Source organism: Brienomyrus brachyistius, chromosome 22 (genome assembly GCF_023856365.1).
Source record: "Brienomyrus brachyistius isolate T26 chromosome 22, BBRACH_0.4, whole genome shotgun sequence".
NCBI lineage: Eukaryota > Metazoa > Chordata > Actinopteri > Osteoglossiformes > Mormyridae > Brienomyrus > Brienomyrus brachyistius.
This window is the reverse complement of record NC_064554.1, coordinates 5,185,062-5,202,316: the sequence shown is the minus strand read 5'-3', so window position 1 is coordinate 5,202,316 and position 17,255 is coordinate 5,185,062. Positions and strand designations below refer to the sequence as shown.

The 17,255-nt window shown below is 39.5% G+C and overlaps 4 protein-coding genes across 4 annotated transcripts; 2 read left to right on the top strand and 2 right to left on the bottom strand.

Moving 5' to 3' along the window:
• Positions 1-3,904: 3,904 nt before the first annotated feature.
• Positions 3,905-4,874, bottom strand: LOC125718256 (hemoglobin subunit alpha-like). The gene is made up of 3 exons (XM_048991949.1): positions 4,702-4,874; positions 4,199-4,406; positions 3,905-4,103 (listed from the first exon to the last, which is right to left on the bottom strand). The coding sequence occupies exons 1-3, from the start codon at positions 4,794-4,796 to the stop codon at positions 3,975-3,977; spliced, it is 432 nt and encodes a 143-aa protein (XP_048847906.1). The 5' UTR covers positions 4,797-4,874; the 3' UTR covers positions 3,905-3,974.
• Positions 4,875-6,803: 1,929 nt separating this feature from the next.
• On the top strand, positions 6,804-7,712 carry LOC125718230 (hemoglobin subunit beta-like). The gene is made up of 3 exons (XM_048991904.1): positions 6,804-6,970; positions 7,106-7,328; positions 7,475-7,712. The coding sequence occupies exons 1-3, from the start codon at positions 6,879-6,881 to the stop codon at positions 7,604-7,606; spliced, it is 447 nt and encodes a 148-aa protein (XP_048847861.1). The 5' UTR covers positions 6,804-6,878; the 3' UTR covers positions 7,607-7,712.
• A 2,946-nt stretch (positions 7,713-10,658) lies between these two features.
• Positions 10,659-11,606, bottom strand: LOC125718137 (hemoglobin subunit alpha-like). The gene is made up of 3 exons (XM_048991715.1): positions 11,438-11,606; positions 11,065-11,272; positions 10,659-10,855 (listed from the first exon to the last, which is right to left on the bottom strand). The coding sequence occupies exons 1-3, from the start codon at positions 11,530-11,532 to the stop codon at positions 10,727-10,729; spliced, it is 432 nt and encodes a 143-aa protein (XP_048847672.1). The 5' UTR covers positions 11,533-11,606; the 3' UTR covers positions 10,659-10,726.
• A 1,311-nt stretch (positions 11,607-12,917) lies between these two features.
• LOC125718136 (hemoglobin cathodic subunit beta-like) lies at positions 12,918-14,308 on the top strand. Its single transcript, XM_048991714.1, has 3 exons — positions 12,918-13,106; positions 13,262-13,484; positions 14,123-14,308. Exons 1-3 carry the CDS (start codon positions 13,015-13,017, stop codon positions 14,249-14,251), a joined length of 444 nt encoding a protein of 147 aa, XP_048847671.1. The 5' UTR covers positions 12,918-13,014; the 3' UTR covers positions 14,252-14,308.
• Positions 14,309-17,255: the final 2,947 nt, after the last annotated feature.

The window sequence follows — 17,255 nt, the reverse complement described above, 5'->3', positions numbered from 1 at the left end:
TTGCCGACATCTTTGATCCGTGGTTCTGTATGGCCTTAATCTTATCTGGGGTCTCGGTAACCAGTATCTCGTTCATAGGTTCTGGTCTTGATTTGTTCGAGATTCACAGCTGGTTCACTGGGCTGCTGATGCATGAATTTTTGTCTGACTGAAAAGTTGAATCTGGATAGAATTGTCATTCTACATCACGGAGTTCCTTACTATTCTGTTTTTGCCCAAAATCCAAAATAGGACAAATTCCAAAGAAATATCCACAAAGTTCAAATGGTAGATCTAAAAAATATTAAAGACTCTTCTTTAACTACGAAGTCTGCAGAGATCTACAGTAGATAAAAAGGCATTAGCTGATGACATTAAGTAACCCCAATCCCCTCTCAAAGGTGACCCATCTGCCTGGGTCTCCATCTGCACTGCTTGTACACAGTTTCGAATGCATGGATGGAGCTGGACAGAGCAAGTGTGATGCCTGACCCGTCCGCTCCTCATGTGTGCCACGCCCCCTGATTATCCACGTGTGCTTCCCCGATTTGTTTCCAGCCCCGTCTGATTATGTTGCCCTGCTTTAATGTATTTAAGTCCTGGTCTCCTCTGTTTCCGTGTCTGTCATTGACGTTACCTGCCGTTTGTTTATGCCTGCGTTTCCGTCCTGCCCGTATCCCAATTAAACCCTCGTTTGCCCCGTTTACCGCCTTCCTGCCTGGTTCTTCCTGCCCACCTGCCTTACCCGTATTCACGTGGCGTGACAGCAAGTGTATGGTGTTACTATTTACTTGGTTATAGCCAAAGACAGGGACCCTGTTGCTGATGCTAGCAGATCAATCAAACACTCATCAGGACTTTGCACGGTAATTTCTCTGGTGTCCATTCAGCATGACGTCATGGCCAGAGATGCAGCATATTTGTGAGCAAATAAAACCTGCTGAGAAACAGCACATCCAAATAACAGGCACGCCTCAGATTTAGATCAGTGCAGTGTCTGTAGTCCATCCATCCATCCATCCATCCATTTTCCAAATCGCTTATCCTACTGGGTCGCGGGGGGTCCGGAGCCTATCCCGGAAGCAATGGGCACGAGGCAGGGAACAACCCAGGATGGGGACCCAGGTGTCTGTATAGTTAATTAATTAATAAATAATAATAATCTCTCATGGCTGTCAAAGGTGGAGTGTCCTGTTGCAAGAAAACAAAAGCATAACTTGTCGATGAGGGGATGGAGTTGGCTGGCTCCCGCAGTTTGCGTAACACCCCCCTCAGAAAATGCCCTTCTCGGCAATTGTTCATATTGTCTTTGCCTGAACCTGGAGCTACTGGGACACTACAAAGTGGGCACGGCATAACACCATCAAATCCCGCCCATCTGAGCTTGGACTGAAGTCGTCTCTCTGGCAGCTGCGTGCTTGTGATGTCGGACCCTATACGTCGCTTTGGACAAAATCGGATGATAAACAAATGTTTGTAAACGTAAAATGAAATGTTGAATTATATGTCCTCATCCGTCATAATATTTTACATTATATGATTATATTGATTTGTTAACCTGTAAGGTGTAATGTACCAAAAATAACATGCCCTTATATATTTGACTTTACGACCATGATCTTTGTGTGTGAGTTTATTACCTACAGTGCGTTTTCTGTTTTAAGTGACGTTTTCGTTTGAGTAAGCGGTAGAGTGAGTCTTGTATATATGCTTATTAAACAAAATCTACCCTGTTGTCTGTGCTGTGAGTAAAAGCAAGACGAGGAAGCAGAGAATACAAACCACCTTTTCTGAAGTAGTCCTCTATGTGATATTTCCATAATATGGAGAACAGAGCTGAGATTTCAACATGAAGGTTCACGTAGCAAAGAAATAATCCATTCTTCCCGTCGTATTGCCCGAAGCAAGGAAATCATAAGACTTAAATGTGGCTGTTATGGAGGCTTCATAATTTATTTTGTATAATTTCTGAGACTTCCTGGAGCGAGTGTAATGTAAATGTCTTCAAAGATACAGTAAGATCCAAAGCCCAAGAAGGACGTGGGTCGTTCCTGAATGAATAGCGCCACCTGGCGGTGGCCATGTTTTTTCAAAATTTTACTGTTTGGCGGACTTTTGATGATGCGCCAATCAAAGCGTTGAACATGCATGGATTTTATTGCCTGCATATTCGGAAAAGAAACAATGATCAACACCTGTTCATTTCATTTCAAAGCATTAAGCTTCTTATTCTTGGTTTTTCTTCACATAGATTGACTGCTGTTGCTGGGACCTTTGCGAATGAACTTTATCCCCTAATCCTGCTCGATGCGACTTTGCGATCTGTACTTGATTTTGACCATGTTGACTGAGATCTTACTATAATTGTAATTGTATTAGATATTAGTACACGGACGTTCCCCTGTCTTGTGATTTAACTGCCAGGGATAGGCTCTAGCCCCAGGCCCTCCCGCCCTCACCAGGACGTGATTTGTGTCATGGATGCGGGTGGATTCTCCAGCCAATTGTCACTACGTTTATGTCCCTAAAACTATTTTAATCTCTACCGATTTCACATAATTGATGTTACTGGCTCATTGTCAGTTTCGATATATGTTCTTACATGTTTCACTTCATGCACTTTTTCATATCGCCTTTCTTTCTAAAGCACGTCGAATGACTCGTCTATGTAGATGATTGGTGCTGGGAAGTATTGGCTCTGTAATTTCGCTATATGTACAGTCATGTGGAAAAAAATAGGACACCCATTAAATATTTAGTGCTTTATTTTGAAATATCAACATATCAACTCATATGCACCTACAATCTTCTTTCAGATGGCCTCGGAGAGCTTTCTGGATTTCACCGTGGTGATACCACTCGCTTCAACAATCAAGAGCAAATCTAACTAAATGGCTGTGGTTTAAATAAGACAGGCTCCAGCAAAAAGCTCTGTAACGATGTTCTAATCATTTTCACCTGATGCGCTGCAAGACGATCTAATTCTAGGCATTTTAAACATGCAGTAATGGATGTGAGGATGTCCAATATGTTGATATTTCTTAAGAAAGAACTAAATATTCGATGAGTTGTACATTTTTTTTCATATGACAGTATATTGCAAATTCTTATTTATGTTTCAGATTCCCCTCCCCCCCCATAACCAAAGCCGACCAATACAACCCCCTGGATCCCCTTAAATGGGTGAAGACCTCAAACCGCCGCCCCTCGGGAGGGGGGCGTTGTGCTTTATCAGGCGCTGTCTTTCAATCCTTCGATAAAGAAGACTGCAAGAAAATGATTTTATTCTTATTTACACGTTTAACTTAAACTCGCTCGTGGGGAACTCAACTTAAATTTATATTTTAAAATGCTGCATACCTCGGGTTGCCAACTTTTGGCAGCTGGCTGGCATGAGATTTCCAATTCTATAGGCAAGTCTGCACACGCATTGACGTGTTATGTAGGAGTTTCATTACCTTGTAAACAGTCTATATAGGTTTGCAAACTATCCCTTCCCGCGCTTTGGATGTAGCTAATTTTAGGTTTATAATGGAATAATAAACTTGCCGTAAGAAGAGTCTGATAGCGTGCACGTGCCATGAGTGTCACGCCAGATACGTCAGAGTGGGCTATCCATGACAAAAGTGTTTCATAAATGCAGCTTCTTTCTCGTTTCTAGCATGAAGGTAATACACTCGTGCTACTTTACCCTGGATTTATATGTAGTGTGTTTGAACTTGTTCTTTATTCATCTTATTCGAAATCAACTTACTGTTGTTCGCTACTTTGCTTTTGTTTTTTATTATTTAGATATATTTGTCCAATATTTTAGTTTACTTTTCTAAGTCTATAATAAACACAGGCATTACACTGTCATGTAACTGTAAGTACGTTAAATATATGATGAATTGTGGAATTACACAGACAAAAGACAATACTGCAATTGATTCTCTGTGAGTTTTATTGATTCTTATTCATGCGCTTTGCTGCGCTGGAGTGACATCCAAAGAAATTTAGCGGTATCTCTCAGAAAGACCCAGAGCCACATTCGCCAAGAACTTGTCAACTGACACGTGAACCTCAGGAGTGAAGTCAGCCGGGAAGAACAAGGCGAAGCATACGATGAGGTTGTGGTTCAGGATCTGTAAGAAAGTAAACACAGCGAAATGTATGAGACTGCCCATGTTTGCGGACGGTCAAGTTCTCATTCTTACGACATAATTTGTCCTTCGCTTACCTTGAAGTTGGCCGGATCGATCCGCAGTTTGAAAGCGTGCAGCTCGCTGAGGCTGCTCAAGGCACCTTGCAGGTCGTCTATTTTAGCGACGGCATCGGAGACTGCTGCTATGATGGTCTTTCCATGGTTCTTCACCTGAGGGGATCCGGGGCTCAGGTCAGCCCAGTGGGCGAAGTAAGTCTTCGTCTGGGGGTAGGCGGAAAGCATTCTGGTTGGGGGAAACAAAAAGCAAAAATAAGAAAGATGAGTTATTTCTAGTAACAGTGGACCCTTCTTCTATTGCGATTACCCCCGTTTGCTACAGATTTATTTTTTTAATCATCATTCTTAATTTAGATTATTTCCTGCATACGTCAGTGGGACATATTATGTAATTATTATGTATATATTAGCTATATAAGTAAACACGTGACCTAGTCGTCGCCTAAGACGGTTACCAAAAATAATACCGAATAATAAAACGCATGAGAATCTTTGCAAATTGCAGACGCAATTAAGCTCACCTGCCCAGTGCCTCAGCACCGATTTCGTCGGCCTTTCCGCTGGCTTTGCTCCAGAAAGCCTTAACTGTGGACTTGTCTTTGGCTGAGAGACTCATTGTCGCGTCTTCTTAGATATTTCAAAAGCGCTCGGATAGAATTAGAAGAATAACAATTTTTGGTGGTGTCGCAGACGGAGCCCCTTCCTTTATACTCACCGAATACATGCACACCCAGATGTTGGGTCCAAATCACGCCCCTAATTTGCATATCAGGAGAATGAGGCGGTACTTCAACTATTCGTTAATTTGCTTATCATCTTAAATCTAATGTAACTTTCAAAAATATTTTACTTAAGTACGAATGCCTTAAATGTTAATAATTTCGGTAGAACAATGTTGCGAAAGGCCACCAATAAAAGGACTAATCATTTAAAAAATGTATATAATTTATAATATAATAGTACAAATAAAGATAAAAAAAATATTTCTCTGTATTTCATGGACAGCAAAAACAAACGTGACAAAAATAACAAAAAGTCTTGTAAAAATGTGTAACAATCTAAAGCATAGGAACTGGGATTCATTCATCCCCCTAATAAATATACCTTTGTATTTAAACTATATTAGTTTATGTGCCCCCCGCGACAATATCAAATTATCTCCTGCGCCGTTGCTAGAAATAATAACTGCCAAATGTAATTATGTGTAGCCTAGATATGTATTGCTATGTATGCTTAAAGTTTTTAATTAGAAAGAATTACCATTCTTCTTCTTGTGCTTAAAATGTGTTGTTTGGAGTTCATATGTTTGTAACAATTTGCTTTGAAAAACATGTTATTAAACTTTTGAATCATGTTTCTTCAGCATGTGTGTCTACGCCTGAAACAATGCATAGAAATATCGAAATTCGGCACGTTTCAGGATTCCGCAAGTCGAATTCAGTCGAATGCGTAAACTCTGAACATGAAATACTCACGAAACAAAGTTGCAGATAAAAAACAAGACTCAAAATTCAAAGAATTCCTTGTCATATGTCCATATACACGATGAAATTAATAATTTCATCGAGAGATGCTGCAAAAAGAAAAACAATTTAACAGTAGACAAGCATATGAAGGATACATAAATATATATATAAAATAGCGATGTTACAGTACAGAAAGCATAGATTTGTGTACCGATGAAAAAATGCATGCATGCATAAATTAACATAAAAATATATAAATGGACGTGTAAATGTCAAAATGCAGTGTGCGGAGTGAGTGTGCATGAATTAAATTAAAGAATATTTATTTTTGCTACAATATAAGGTTCGGTGCTTAGATTGTCCAGAAAACAAGAAACAAGAAAAACCCAACATCCGTATCTTTTGTGACGTGAAGACATTTGTTAATTTAAAACAAAAGTAAAATCAACGTTGTTAAGCAGCCCCCTACAAGGACTGCTTATATAAAGCAGTTAAAAATATTTTTGAAAATATTCAAGAATATTTAATTTTTATTGAGTTACTAAAATAGGCGAATTAAATGTGTTTTAAAACTGCAAAAATATATGAGAGAATGTATATAAATAAAACATGCATGGCGTAGAAATTAAAGGGAGTGTGCAACGTGAAATTAAAAATTGCTTATCAATTTCTGACAACATTAACAAACAGTGGCCAACTGACATTACTGTTAATCATTAAAATCCCAGAAATTGTAAAACATACACAGGGTGGAACCTCTCTGAATTTAAAGATAAAGAGTTTTCATTAAGCATAATAATTTTAATGGGCTTGTATCCAAACAGGTTTTTTGAGAGAGTTTTTCTTTTAAACCAGCGCACATATATATAAGCCTATTTGTAAATGTTCGAATTTTATTGTCGTAACCTCAATTGCAGTTAAATTCTGAACTTTATAAAATACAGTTTTTATATTTGTTAATAAATGTACGATTTTATTTACTTTTAAATAACATATTTTCAAATTCATATATTTAGGTGTTTCCCGAATGCTCTATCAATTGGCACGGCGCCGATCTCGTAACAGGTGACCAAAACTTGCTGCCTCGTGTAATTCATCCAATCGTTTCGTCGGATTTTTCGTAGGGCGGAGTAAGCAGAATAAATATAAAGTGCATCTCCGAGCCCAGTTAATAAGACAATCTTTTTTGGAGAGCTTTTTATAAGAATTTCCAGAAATCTAAAAATTTCAAGATGGTGCAATGGACTGAAGCTGAGCGTGCTGCCATCGTCTCCCTGTGGGGAAAATTGAGCCCCGACGAAATCGGACCCCAGGCTTTATCCAGGTACTGTATTCAGTGAAAAACGCGATTAATCTTAAATATACGTTCTCAGACAGTTGTGGCTCGAATTACTCCATGTGACTGCATGACTTCCGTAATTGTACATGCGTGCTTACTGTGATTCCCTGTGTCATTCAGGACCCTGATCGTGTACCCCTGGACTCAGAGGTACTTCAGTTCCTTCGGTAATCTTTCCAGTCCCGCTGCCATCTTGGGCAATGCCAAAGTAGCCGCGCATGGAAGGGTCGTAATGGGTGCATTGGACAAAGCTGTGAAGAACATGGATAACATCAAGGCAGTCTACAATGATCTGAGTGTGATGCACTCCGATAAACTCCATGTCGACCCTGATAACTTCAGGGTAAGTGCAATGCAAGCTGGTGTATGCTTGACCAGTGTATCTTGATATTGATAACGCGCAAGCATCCCGTTAAACACCACTGACTGCACAGTGTATTATAAAGGTCTTTACTAGTTTTTAAAACGTGTATCTTTTTCCTCCTTCAGCTTCTGTCCGATTGCATCACCGTGTGCGTGGCTGCCAAGTTGGGACCCTCTGTATTCAACGCTGATGTGCAGGAAGCCTTCCAGAAGTTCCTTGCTGTGGTCGTTTCCGCCCTCGGCAGGCAGTACCACTAAAAGCACAACTGCTCTCCTCACCGAAAATGCAGAATACAGCCGGCCACATGTTCTGATGGATCACTGTGTGACTGGATTTGAAAAATAAAAATTACATCAAAAGCAACTTTCGTCACGATTTAATACGTGGTGTATATGTGCAGTGGTGATGGTGTAGATGTCTTTATGTGATCATACATAAATACTAACGTCCGATTATAGTAGGCATAATAGTTCTTCTACCCGGAATTAAAATAACCGACACAATTCTAAAATATCATTACGAAAATTAAAAATTGAGAAGTAAGTAATGAGTAAACTCTAAACATGGCACATAAGTAAGAAAGTAAAAAATTCATAATGAAGAGCGCTATTTTATTGCAAATTTACACTAAACTAACAAAAAAAATAATAAAGCATCGTATTTGCAAATAAATTTAAATATACATATATCCGTCGAATTGCATTTGGGACAAAGTGAACGGATCTCGGTAGTTATAGGGGAGAGGCAAGACATTAAGTACAGTACTGTAATATACATACAGAAAATAATAATGAAACTATAAAACACCGGAGAGCATCAATTAGCGGACTTGCACGGTATAAAATTTTCAGCTTTGTGAAAACAATGCGTCTAAATGCTTCTAATTTCGACCAACATTTGGTAAAATTTAAGTACTTTTGCTTGGTAGGGCGCTCTCCGGATCCGCCTCGCGCCCGTAGCCTCAGGGATGGGTTCCGTACCCTCGCGATACTGAACAGCATAAGCGGTTTCTGTCACGCGAAGTGCAGGACGGGCTGGACTGAAGATCGCTCAGGGAGCGCGAGCGATCCAAAATAGGCAGGCAGGCAGGAATCGGGGTAAACGAGGGTTTAATCGGGCTTCGGGGAGCCGGGGAACATTGGACGCAGACTAACATCAATGACGGACGAAGGACTCAGGTAAGACACGGACTGAAATACACAGGACTGAGCAAATGAACTAGATACAGCTGGGTACAATCGGGAGAAAACACGTGGGTAATCAGGGGGCGTGGCACACAGGAGGAGCGGACGAGCCGGGCATGACAGTTTCAATAAATGGATGGATGGATCTTGAAAACACCTTGTTACCCATTACTTAGGCTACTTATGGAATGTGGGCTTGGAATTCTTACTAGTAAGAACTGAATTACAGAGCTCCACAATACGACTTATTACTAGTGAAAATTTAATTTGGAATATGTGAGGCCGAAATACAATGGGAATATATTATTAGTAAAAAATGAATTATAGAGTTCTATAATACGAATTCTTACTTGTAAAAATGGAGTTCTTACTATTAAAGATGATCAATTTTACAAGAACTGCATTGTAGATATCTTGAATTCATATTCTTACTAGTAAAGATTGCATTTGTACTAGTTATAGAATTAAGTTATAAGTAAACCTTATAGTAAGAATATGTTCGCTCTATTTTTTTCTGTCGTATTTAGTGAGCAATATCTGATAGTATATCTTACTGCATACTTTACCTTAAGGCAATTTGTACCGCGCATCAAAGCAGCTACTTTCATTGGATTACTGGTCACGGGAAAATAATGTTAATTCACAACGAGAAAACTGAGCCCAACATTTTGTGTCACGTGATTTACTTGCATCTAGCCAAAGCCAGTGATATGCCACATTTAGAAGTCAGTAAGCCTGGTAATGAAGATTCTTAAAAAGACAGAAAGTAGTACATTTACGTAGTTTAAGTGTTTTAAATATTTTAAATACTAGTATTTTGTTACATTATATTTGCACTGACCCCCAACATCAAGCATGTTTTTTTAATACAGTTTGGGGATAAGTAAGTGTTATCCGAGCTGTGTGGTGCAACACTATTTTAGCCATACATTATAACAAAGACCTCGACATTTTAAAAACTTGAACCACAAATTTATGTTTTTCTTCGTGACAAGTGTTACTGTACATCTGATGCATGCACACACTACCAGTCAAACGTTTTTGCGCACACATTTGCATGCTACTTAACTTTTACTTAAAAAATACACGGAATTTTCTTTGCTAACAAATAAATTTACAGTATGTTCCCCATTTGAGTACCTTTATTAGCAAGATAATGCATGTTATATCTTTGATTCATCAAAGTAACCTCCTCTAACAGGTATAACAGCAGAGAAAATTCGAGTCATTCTTCTTACAATGGACATTAATTACTGCTGTGTTTCTGGGGATGAAACAGTTAATTAGTGCGTTTAAAGCTTAAGTTTTAAGTTAAAGGACAGCCTAGAATTTGACTATGCCATCACCACACAACCAGCTAATAGGATGTGAATGAATGAAACCTTTATTGCCCCAAGGGGGAATTTGTCTCAGGAGCCTTAAATAACATAGAGCAAAACATCGCTTAGACATACAAACACACATAATAATACATAAAAATGACAAATAATAAGAGTTATATTCGTGCCTGTTGTTTTAACAAAACACGATTACTTAAACAGAAATTATTATTTTCACACCTTACAAAAGCCTTACAATAGCTTTCCTTTCGCTGTTTTGGGTTGTGCGCGCTCCCGAGAACGACATGCCTTTTCGGCATAACACCCGCTATTGGGACTTTTATTTATTTTTTTTATCTATGTGGATAAACTAGACCTATATAGAATCAATGAAACACCCCGGAGACCTGCAAACCCCAGACACACGTGACCCAGGTAGAGAATCCGGGGCAGCGTGTGGCTCTGTGGGCTAAGCCTGTGTGCCTGTAATGAGAAGGTCGCAGGTTCAAACCCAGCCTCAGCCTGTGGCTCCTTGAACCCAGCTCCTTGGGCGCCGCTACGGGTGGCAGCCCTTCGCAGACAACGTCCTCTATGAAAAAAAAGAGCAAGTTGTGGGAGGCGTAAAGATAATTTCCCTACGGGGATCAATAAAGTGTCAATGAATGACTCGAACCCGGGTCCCAGGGGCGTTAGGCAACAGTGCTAACCACTGCACCACGTGTATCGAAACATTCATGTTCATTTTCATACATGAGTATAGCATAATAAAAATGAAACGCTTTAAATTAAAACAAGGACAAAACATGTTTGAATAATTTTATTTATTGAAAGAAGCTTGCGGCATGTCAGCACTGGGAAGGACTGGCTACAGAATTTATCTGTATTTAGATGAGAGGGCTGCAGCCACCGCGCCCAGGAACTTGTCCATCGTGACGTGAGCTTCAGGCGTGAAGTCAGCCGGGAAAAACACAGCGATGGATACAAGAAGATTGTGGGCCAGGATCTGCAAAAGTGGAGGTGTTGACCGGGTTACATATAAGAAAAGTGTCAGCATAAACGACCTGATGGCATGAGTTACGTAGTACATATAACGCAGACGGTTTGAATAGACGGTGCTGCTGAGCATATAGTACAGATGTGTAAAGTTCATCTATTGCACAGCTCATGCTGTTTGGGAAAACAGGCGTCATCAGTTTAATTATTCTGACTTACCCTGAAGTTACTAGGATCGACTCGCAGTTTGGAAGCATGCAAGTCACTAAGTGCGCTTAGTCCACCGATGAGGTCGTCTATTTTGCTGACAGCGTCACCGACACCTTTCATGACAATCTTCCCATGGTTTTTAACAGGAGCGGATCCGGGGCTCATGTCGGGCCAGTGAGCAAAGTATGTCCTGGTCTGGGGGTAGACGTAAAGCATTCTGTCAGGGAAAAAAATAATGTTAGGACACTCATTATTTCTGCACACATGAAACATAAAAAAACAACAGGAGTAATGTCCACAACGCAAGTTAAGTTTTTAACAGGGATCACATTGCTTAGGTTTTGAAAATGTGCTTTTAGCCGATTAATCTGAGAAATCCCACCTGCCCAAGGCATCAGCACCGATTTCATCAGCTTTGCTAGCGATCTTGGCCCATAATTTCTTCACAATGGCCTTGTCTGAGTCGGTCAGAGACATCGTGTTTCCTTGTTCGTCTTTTCAGGTGATAGATATCCCTAATTATGACGGAGCTGGAAAACCAGAAATAACGGTGTCGTCTTATATTGAGAAAGGAGAGCAGACACACCCAGATCGCAGACAACCCCACCTACATTTTTACCCACCTTGGATGTAATCCAATTTAGGAATCAATTACCCGTCCGTATGGCTTTAAATAGAGCAATTGTATATTGATATTATACATTTTACGAATTGCAGAATTCGTAAATCGGTTAATTTCACTCTGGATCTAACTTGTCTTTTATCACTGGATTCATTTTCTAAGTTCCTGAATTAAAATGTTATTTCAGTTAAATATTAAATGATATTTAAATTAAAATTATATTTAAATTTGCTAAGCTTTTCCAACTGTATAATATGCTTTAAAGGGGATTACGCATTGGAAACTCAAATATAACGACTGATTACCCATTGTATTATATACAGCTATTGGGATTGTGGTTTGTAGACAAAGCTTATGTTTAATGTATACTTTAAACATATCTGGACGGAGGAGTATTGTCTTGTAACGGGTTGACCGAGTACAAAATTTGATTCGTGTTTTAGAAAGAAAAACAGGTCAGACTTGGTTATCAAATAAAATTACTGCGAGGTAGGCACATTAAATGGGGCGTAACCTATCTGAACATACCGATAAAAAATAGAGTGTTTTTGACATAGATAACGCGCATTTAATGTTGGCATTTTCATTGGTTAAATTTTTTTAGCAGTAAAAAATTATAACAAACACTTTACTCTCAGAAACGTATTTTCTAGGCACGTTCTACTAACCGACCATATTACACAAAACCTTTAATTTGCGCACTTCTACATAATATAATAACGTGTAAGAAACGCACGTCGTCCTTTGAGTTTTTTTTAACGATTTAAGAAGCTAATAATATGTAGATTATTGTTCGATAATTCTAAAAATACCGCCCTTCCAGTTGCAGTTACAATATTTTCATTGGTCATAAGGTTGAAACTTATATTTTAATAAAAATGAAATTATACCATTTTCCTCTGATCTTGAACGCCGCGAAGTTTCAAATGAACAATTAAGTCGTGCTATAAATCCTTAAGCTTAAAATATAATATTATAATATAATACAAAATATGTCGTACATTTGAAACTAAACTTCGGCTTACATTATATAAATTGCTAAACTATATCTTGGTATATTTTCGTATGCAATTAATTTTATTTTTTGTTTGTTTTTAATCGTACAATTATTACATACAGAATTTAGCTGTAATATTGTGTTATACTTTTCAGTTGTAATCATGCCTGTCAACTATGCATTAATCAAATAGCCAATCACAGGGGACGCGATCCACTGGGTGGAGAAGTAAGCAAGAATAAAAGGCGCTAACGACGTTTAGGCGTAACCCGGAGAATCACTGGTTTGGGGAAAGTTTTTCTTATTTTGCAAAGAGCATAAGAAACAAAACACAGCCATCATGGTTAAATGGACGGATGCTGAGCGTGCTACAATGAAGAAGGTCTGGGAAAAAGTCAATATAAATGAAGTCGGACCCCAGGCTTTGGCAAGGTATATATTTACACACACACGCACACACACACAAAGAGAGAGAGATTCAGAGAGAGAGAGAGAGAGAGAGAGAGTTAGTTTACATCTACTCTATACAATTTTGATAAGAAATTTCTGCAATGAAAAAAATCTGTGTTGTGATATCTGTAATACAGACTGCTGATCGTCTATCCGTGGACTCAGCGGTATTTCGGGTCCTTCGGAGACCTGTCCAGCACGGCTGCCATTTTAGGAAATCCCAAAGTGGCCGCCCACGGCAAGATTGTGCTGAAGTCCCTGGATAAAGCCGTGAAGAACTTGGATGGCATCAAGAACCTTTATGCCGAACTGAGCGAGCTGCACAACGAGAAATTACATGTGGATCCTGAGAACTTCAGGGTAGGTCTCACTGCAGTTATAATACTGCAGCATGTGTGGAAGCTATCACTGTAAAAAAAAAAATTCAACAACAACAGCAATACAGGATTCCTTACAAAAAGGAAACAGGACGCCTAATATCACCCCTTCACATTCGCTAAGGTTAAGAGCAGATGATCCCCGCGAACGCGAAAATTCTTGAATAATAGTAATATTTAAAATATTGCATGTTGTTACAATGACAAATATTAAGTAGCCTAACACTAATATCCATCCATCCATTTTCCAAACCGCTTATCCTACTGGGTCGCGGGGGGGTCCGGAGCCTATATCCCGGAAGCAATGGGCACGAGGCAGGAAACAACCCAGGATGGGGGGCCAGCCCATTGCAGCCTAACACTAATATTTATATATTAAATGATTTCATGTGATCTAAATCATTTTCAGTATTGTTCATATATTTTTGAGTTACGCTGCCACTGCAGCCAGTTGGCGAATAACCAAAACCGCGAATGCATGTCAAACTCATTCTGGAAGGGCGACTTTTATGTCTGCATAAATAAATTGAATAAATAAATTAATAAATCGTTAACTGCCTATAAGTAAATTATAGCATGGGAAGATTTCGATGCTCATATTCTGTCTTTTGTCCCGTTTAGCTCTTGGGTGACTGCGTCACCATTGTCCTCGCGCTCAAGTTTGGCTCCGCTTTCAACTGTGATGTCCAGAACACCTTCCAGAAGTTTCTTGCGGTGGTTGTCTATGCCTTGTCAAGACAGTACTATTAAACTCAATAATGTGTTTTATTTCTGAGACAAATTAATTAAAAAGTCACAGGTAAAGCACTTGTAGCCACTTGGTGTCTGTTTTTAAACTCCATAATGAATTTAGAGATCAGTGATGAAACGCCACAGCACACAACAACGAAATGTGTCCGCTGCATTTATCCCATATGTGACATAGCAGAGGGCAGCTAATTCAGCACCCGGGGAGCAGTGCTTGGGGCGGTATCTTGCCGGTAGGGGAGTCGAACGAGCAGTTATTCAATTACAAGTGCGCTTCCCTAACCATTAGGCCACCACTGTGTGGAAGCTGACTTTGTAAAGACCTGCTGCCCATGCAGCTGGTAACTGGGACATGTTTTGTCTGAGTAGAGAGGCTGCAGGTGGCGTATTTGGGACAGACATTGAGGTAATGCACACTTAAAAGAGACACTGAAACGTCTCAAATGCAGAAGTCACGTGCAGAGGTCCATTAACATGATCTGAGGTCCCTGGGCTATTTCAGCTGTCAGTTTGTATGATGATGTAACTTTTGGCCTGGGGGAATGTGTGTGTGTGTGTGTGTGTGTGGGGGGGGGGGGGGGGGTTTGGAAAAAGACTTAAAACATGTTTTTAAAATAATTATGGGGTCATCTATCACACAGACCCGATTATATTGTCTTGGGTCTGTGACAAAAATACTGATCAAAATGAGAAGCAGCATTTAATTTTTCAATAGGGGAGGAGCGGCAACTATAGGATTAAGTTTTATATTGACGAGGCTAACCAAAGACCCTTTTTAGCGGAGGCCCTTGGGTTTCAGTCTGGGTAAACCTGTGCATTAAAACCCCATTGACAATGCCCGAGAAACCCCACTTTGCACACTTGAGCCAAAAATTAACGAATTAGACGTATTCAGCTTATGTGGAATTAACAGCGGAAGTATAGATCCGTGTCTTTTTGACTATTGCAAAGCCAGGTTATAGGAGAAGCTGAGCTAAACGCTCAGCTTCATGATCTTCATAGGCGTATGTAAAATATAATATTGGAGAGCCTAAAAACAATGATTTATATGAAATATCCCACTAATATAATTTATTTATTGAGAAGGAGGTTAATGTCAGCATATTCTCCTGAGGCTCGATCTAAATGTTAATTTATATTTGTGTATATTAGATTTGCACATGGATGATATGTGCCTCTACCAGTATTGCACGGAGTACCGTGTGTGTGTGTGTGTGTGGGGGGGGGGTTCGGGCTCCTTTGGTTCTTATAATGTTGAAACCGCACCTATATTAGTATATTAATTAAATGATGACACGATTGCGTTACCATTGTTGGAAAGGGATGCATTCCCGATAACGAACGATCGAGCAACGAACAAGATAAACTACGTAAACAAAGAACGAGTTTGATTTGCTAGTGTTACTCAAAAGCCTTCGTTATTCCAGAATTAACAAACAAACTTAAAATAGGACTTTGTCGGCTATTTCTCGGCCTCCGCGTGAGAAAAGCGCAGACTGTCGATAGCAGAATATCGGTCGCACGAACTTCAACGTTATGTTACTGTCATATAGTACAGATGTGTAAAATAAATAAATAAATAACACGCACACACACTCACACACAAATTAAGCACTTTAAAATTTAAGCGCTTCAAAAATTAAGCACAAAAAATAAGATTAAAATAAATTAACATATTTATCGAAAATATATAAATGGATTCAAAATGTGATGTTGCTTCTTTGTAGAAAGAACAATGGCAATTAGCTTTAGGAAAAGCAATTCCTTAAGCAACACTTCTCAAAAGAAGTCTTTAAATAAGTTATTGAGGTGGTGGCCAAAAATATAGTTTAATAAAATAATTACTGCAATGTTATGCAGCATACTGCACAAAACAAAAACGGCACAGCAGCTTTGAGGGGGAAACCTTAGAGCTCCCAAGGACCTGTGTAGGCACCAGAATCACATCCTCCACGTGCCCAAAGCCCCCTCTACAGCAGTGTGTCTTTGCTGTGTGGTGTTATACGCCTCCTCCGCCACCCATTGGCGATTCAACACTTGAGTCAGCAGGTATTTGCTAAGAAGATGCCTGCTGTCTCCCAAAATCCAGCCACCAGCAAAAGCATCATCCTCCGCCATCTGACTCACTCCCGAGCTGCATGGGCCAAATATAAGCGTCATGTGGACTCCCTGGCCATGTCTGGGATAGGGTTGAGGGTTCCATCCACTGCACCTGCAGTTCCAGCTATGCCTGCAATGGCATTCAAACAAATATTAATGTCATGATTGACCTCCACTCCTGCTGGACATTGTATGCAGTTGTGTGCATAGTGCAATAAAAATATAACCAATGCACGCAGAGATTCGGATACAACAGCCTTGCTAAGTTTATGTGTATCACTGACAGGCTGCAGGAATCCACTGGTGGCATAGAAACTGCTGCCAGAAACTGCTCTGTGTGACCAAAGGTAAAATTATGTTGTGTTCCTCTTTTCAATTTATCCTGCACCAGACAAAGGCGGCTTATTATTTCACCCAGGCCAGGCTGTTTTTCTCCATGAAATGTATATTACTGAGATGATCCAAAGGCTTCATGTCCAACCATAAAACAACATCTAGACAAACTACTTGGCTTCCTGGATGGTATCGTTATGTATCATGGCATTGTTCACAATTTATTGATTGTGTCCCATTACATGCATTAATCGCAATTTGAATTGAATGTGATTTACTCTTGCCAAGCATCAATAATTATAAAACACATTTACTTTCTAGACGGTAGATGTATATATTGACCTTGTATATATGTACTAGATAATTAAATGTACTTTATATTTGCATGATTGTAAGATATAAATTGTGTAGTTGTTTTAACCCATTCTAACAATATGCATTTGATTTTTGCCAGCCTTCTAAGTCCTTTTCCATGTGCACACATTTATTGTTTTTGCATATTTAACTGTTCATGTGTGTTACCGTATGTGAGGAGTCTGCATGCAGTAGTTTAGTCTTGTGACTGACAGATGGA

Excerpts from the sequence above, each read along its gene's own strand:
- LOC125718256 (XM_048991949.1), bottom strand. The coding sequence starts at position 4,796 with ATGAGTCTCTCAGCCAAAGACAAGTCCACAGTTAAGGCTTTCTGGAGC. Across the intron at positions 4,407-4,701 it reads GGTGCTGAGGCACTGGGCAG|AATGCTTTCCGCCTACCCCC; the intron begins GTGAGCTTAATT and ends TCCCCCAACCAG. Across the intron at positions 4,104-4,198 it reads TCGATCCGGCCAACTTCAAG|ATCCTGAACCACAACCTCAT; the intron begins GTAAGCGAAGGA and ends ACTTTCTTACAG.
- LOC125718230 (XM_048991904.1), top strand. The coding sequence starts at position 6,879 with ATGGTGCAATGGACTGAAGCTGAGCGTGCTGCCATCGTCTCCCTGTGG. Across the intron at positions 6,971-7,105 it reads GGACCCCAGGCTTTATCCAG|GACCCTGATCGTGTACCCCT; the intron begins GTACTGTATTCA and ends TGTGTCATTCAG. Across the intron at positions 7,329-7,474 it reads TCGACCCTGATAACTTCAGG|CTTCTGTCCGATTGCATCAC; the intron begins GTAAGTGCAATG and ends TTCCTCCTTCAG.
- LOC125718137 (XM_048991715.1), bottom strand. The coding sequence starts at position 11,532 with ATGTCTCTGACCGACTCAGACAAGGCCATTGTGAAGAAATTATGGGCC. Across the intron at positions 11,273-11,437 it reads GGTGCTGATGCCTTGGGCAG|AATGCTTTACGTCTACCCCC; the intron begins GTGGGATTTCTC and ends TTTCCCTGACAG. Across the intron at positions 10,856-11,064 it reads TCGATCCTAGTAACTTCAGG|ATCCTGGCCCACAATCTTCT; the intron begins GTAAGTCAGAAT and ends CCACTTTTGCAG.
- LOC125718136 (XM_048991714.1), top strand. The coding sequence starts at position 13,015 with ATGGTTAAATGGACGGATGCTGAGCGTGCTACAATGAAGAAGGTCTGG. Across the intron at positions 13,107-13,261 it reads GGACCCCAGGCTTTGGCAAG|ACTGCTGATCGTCTATCCGT; the intron begins GTATATATTTAC and ends TCTGTAATACAG. Across the intron at positions 13,485-14,122 it reads TGGATCCTGAGAACTTCAGG|CTCTTGGGTGACTGCGTCAC; the intron begins GTAGGTCTCACT and ends TGTCCCGTTTAG.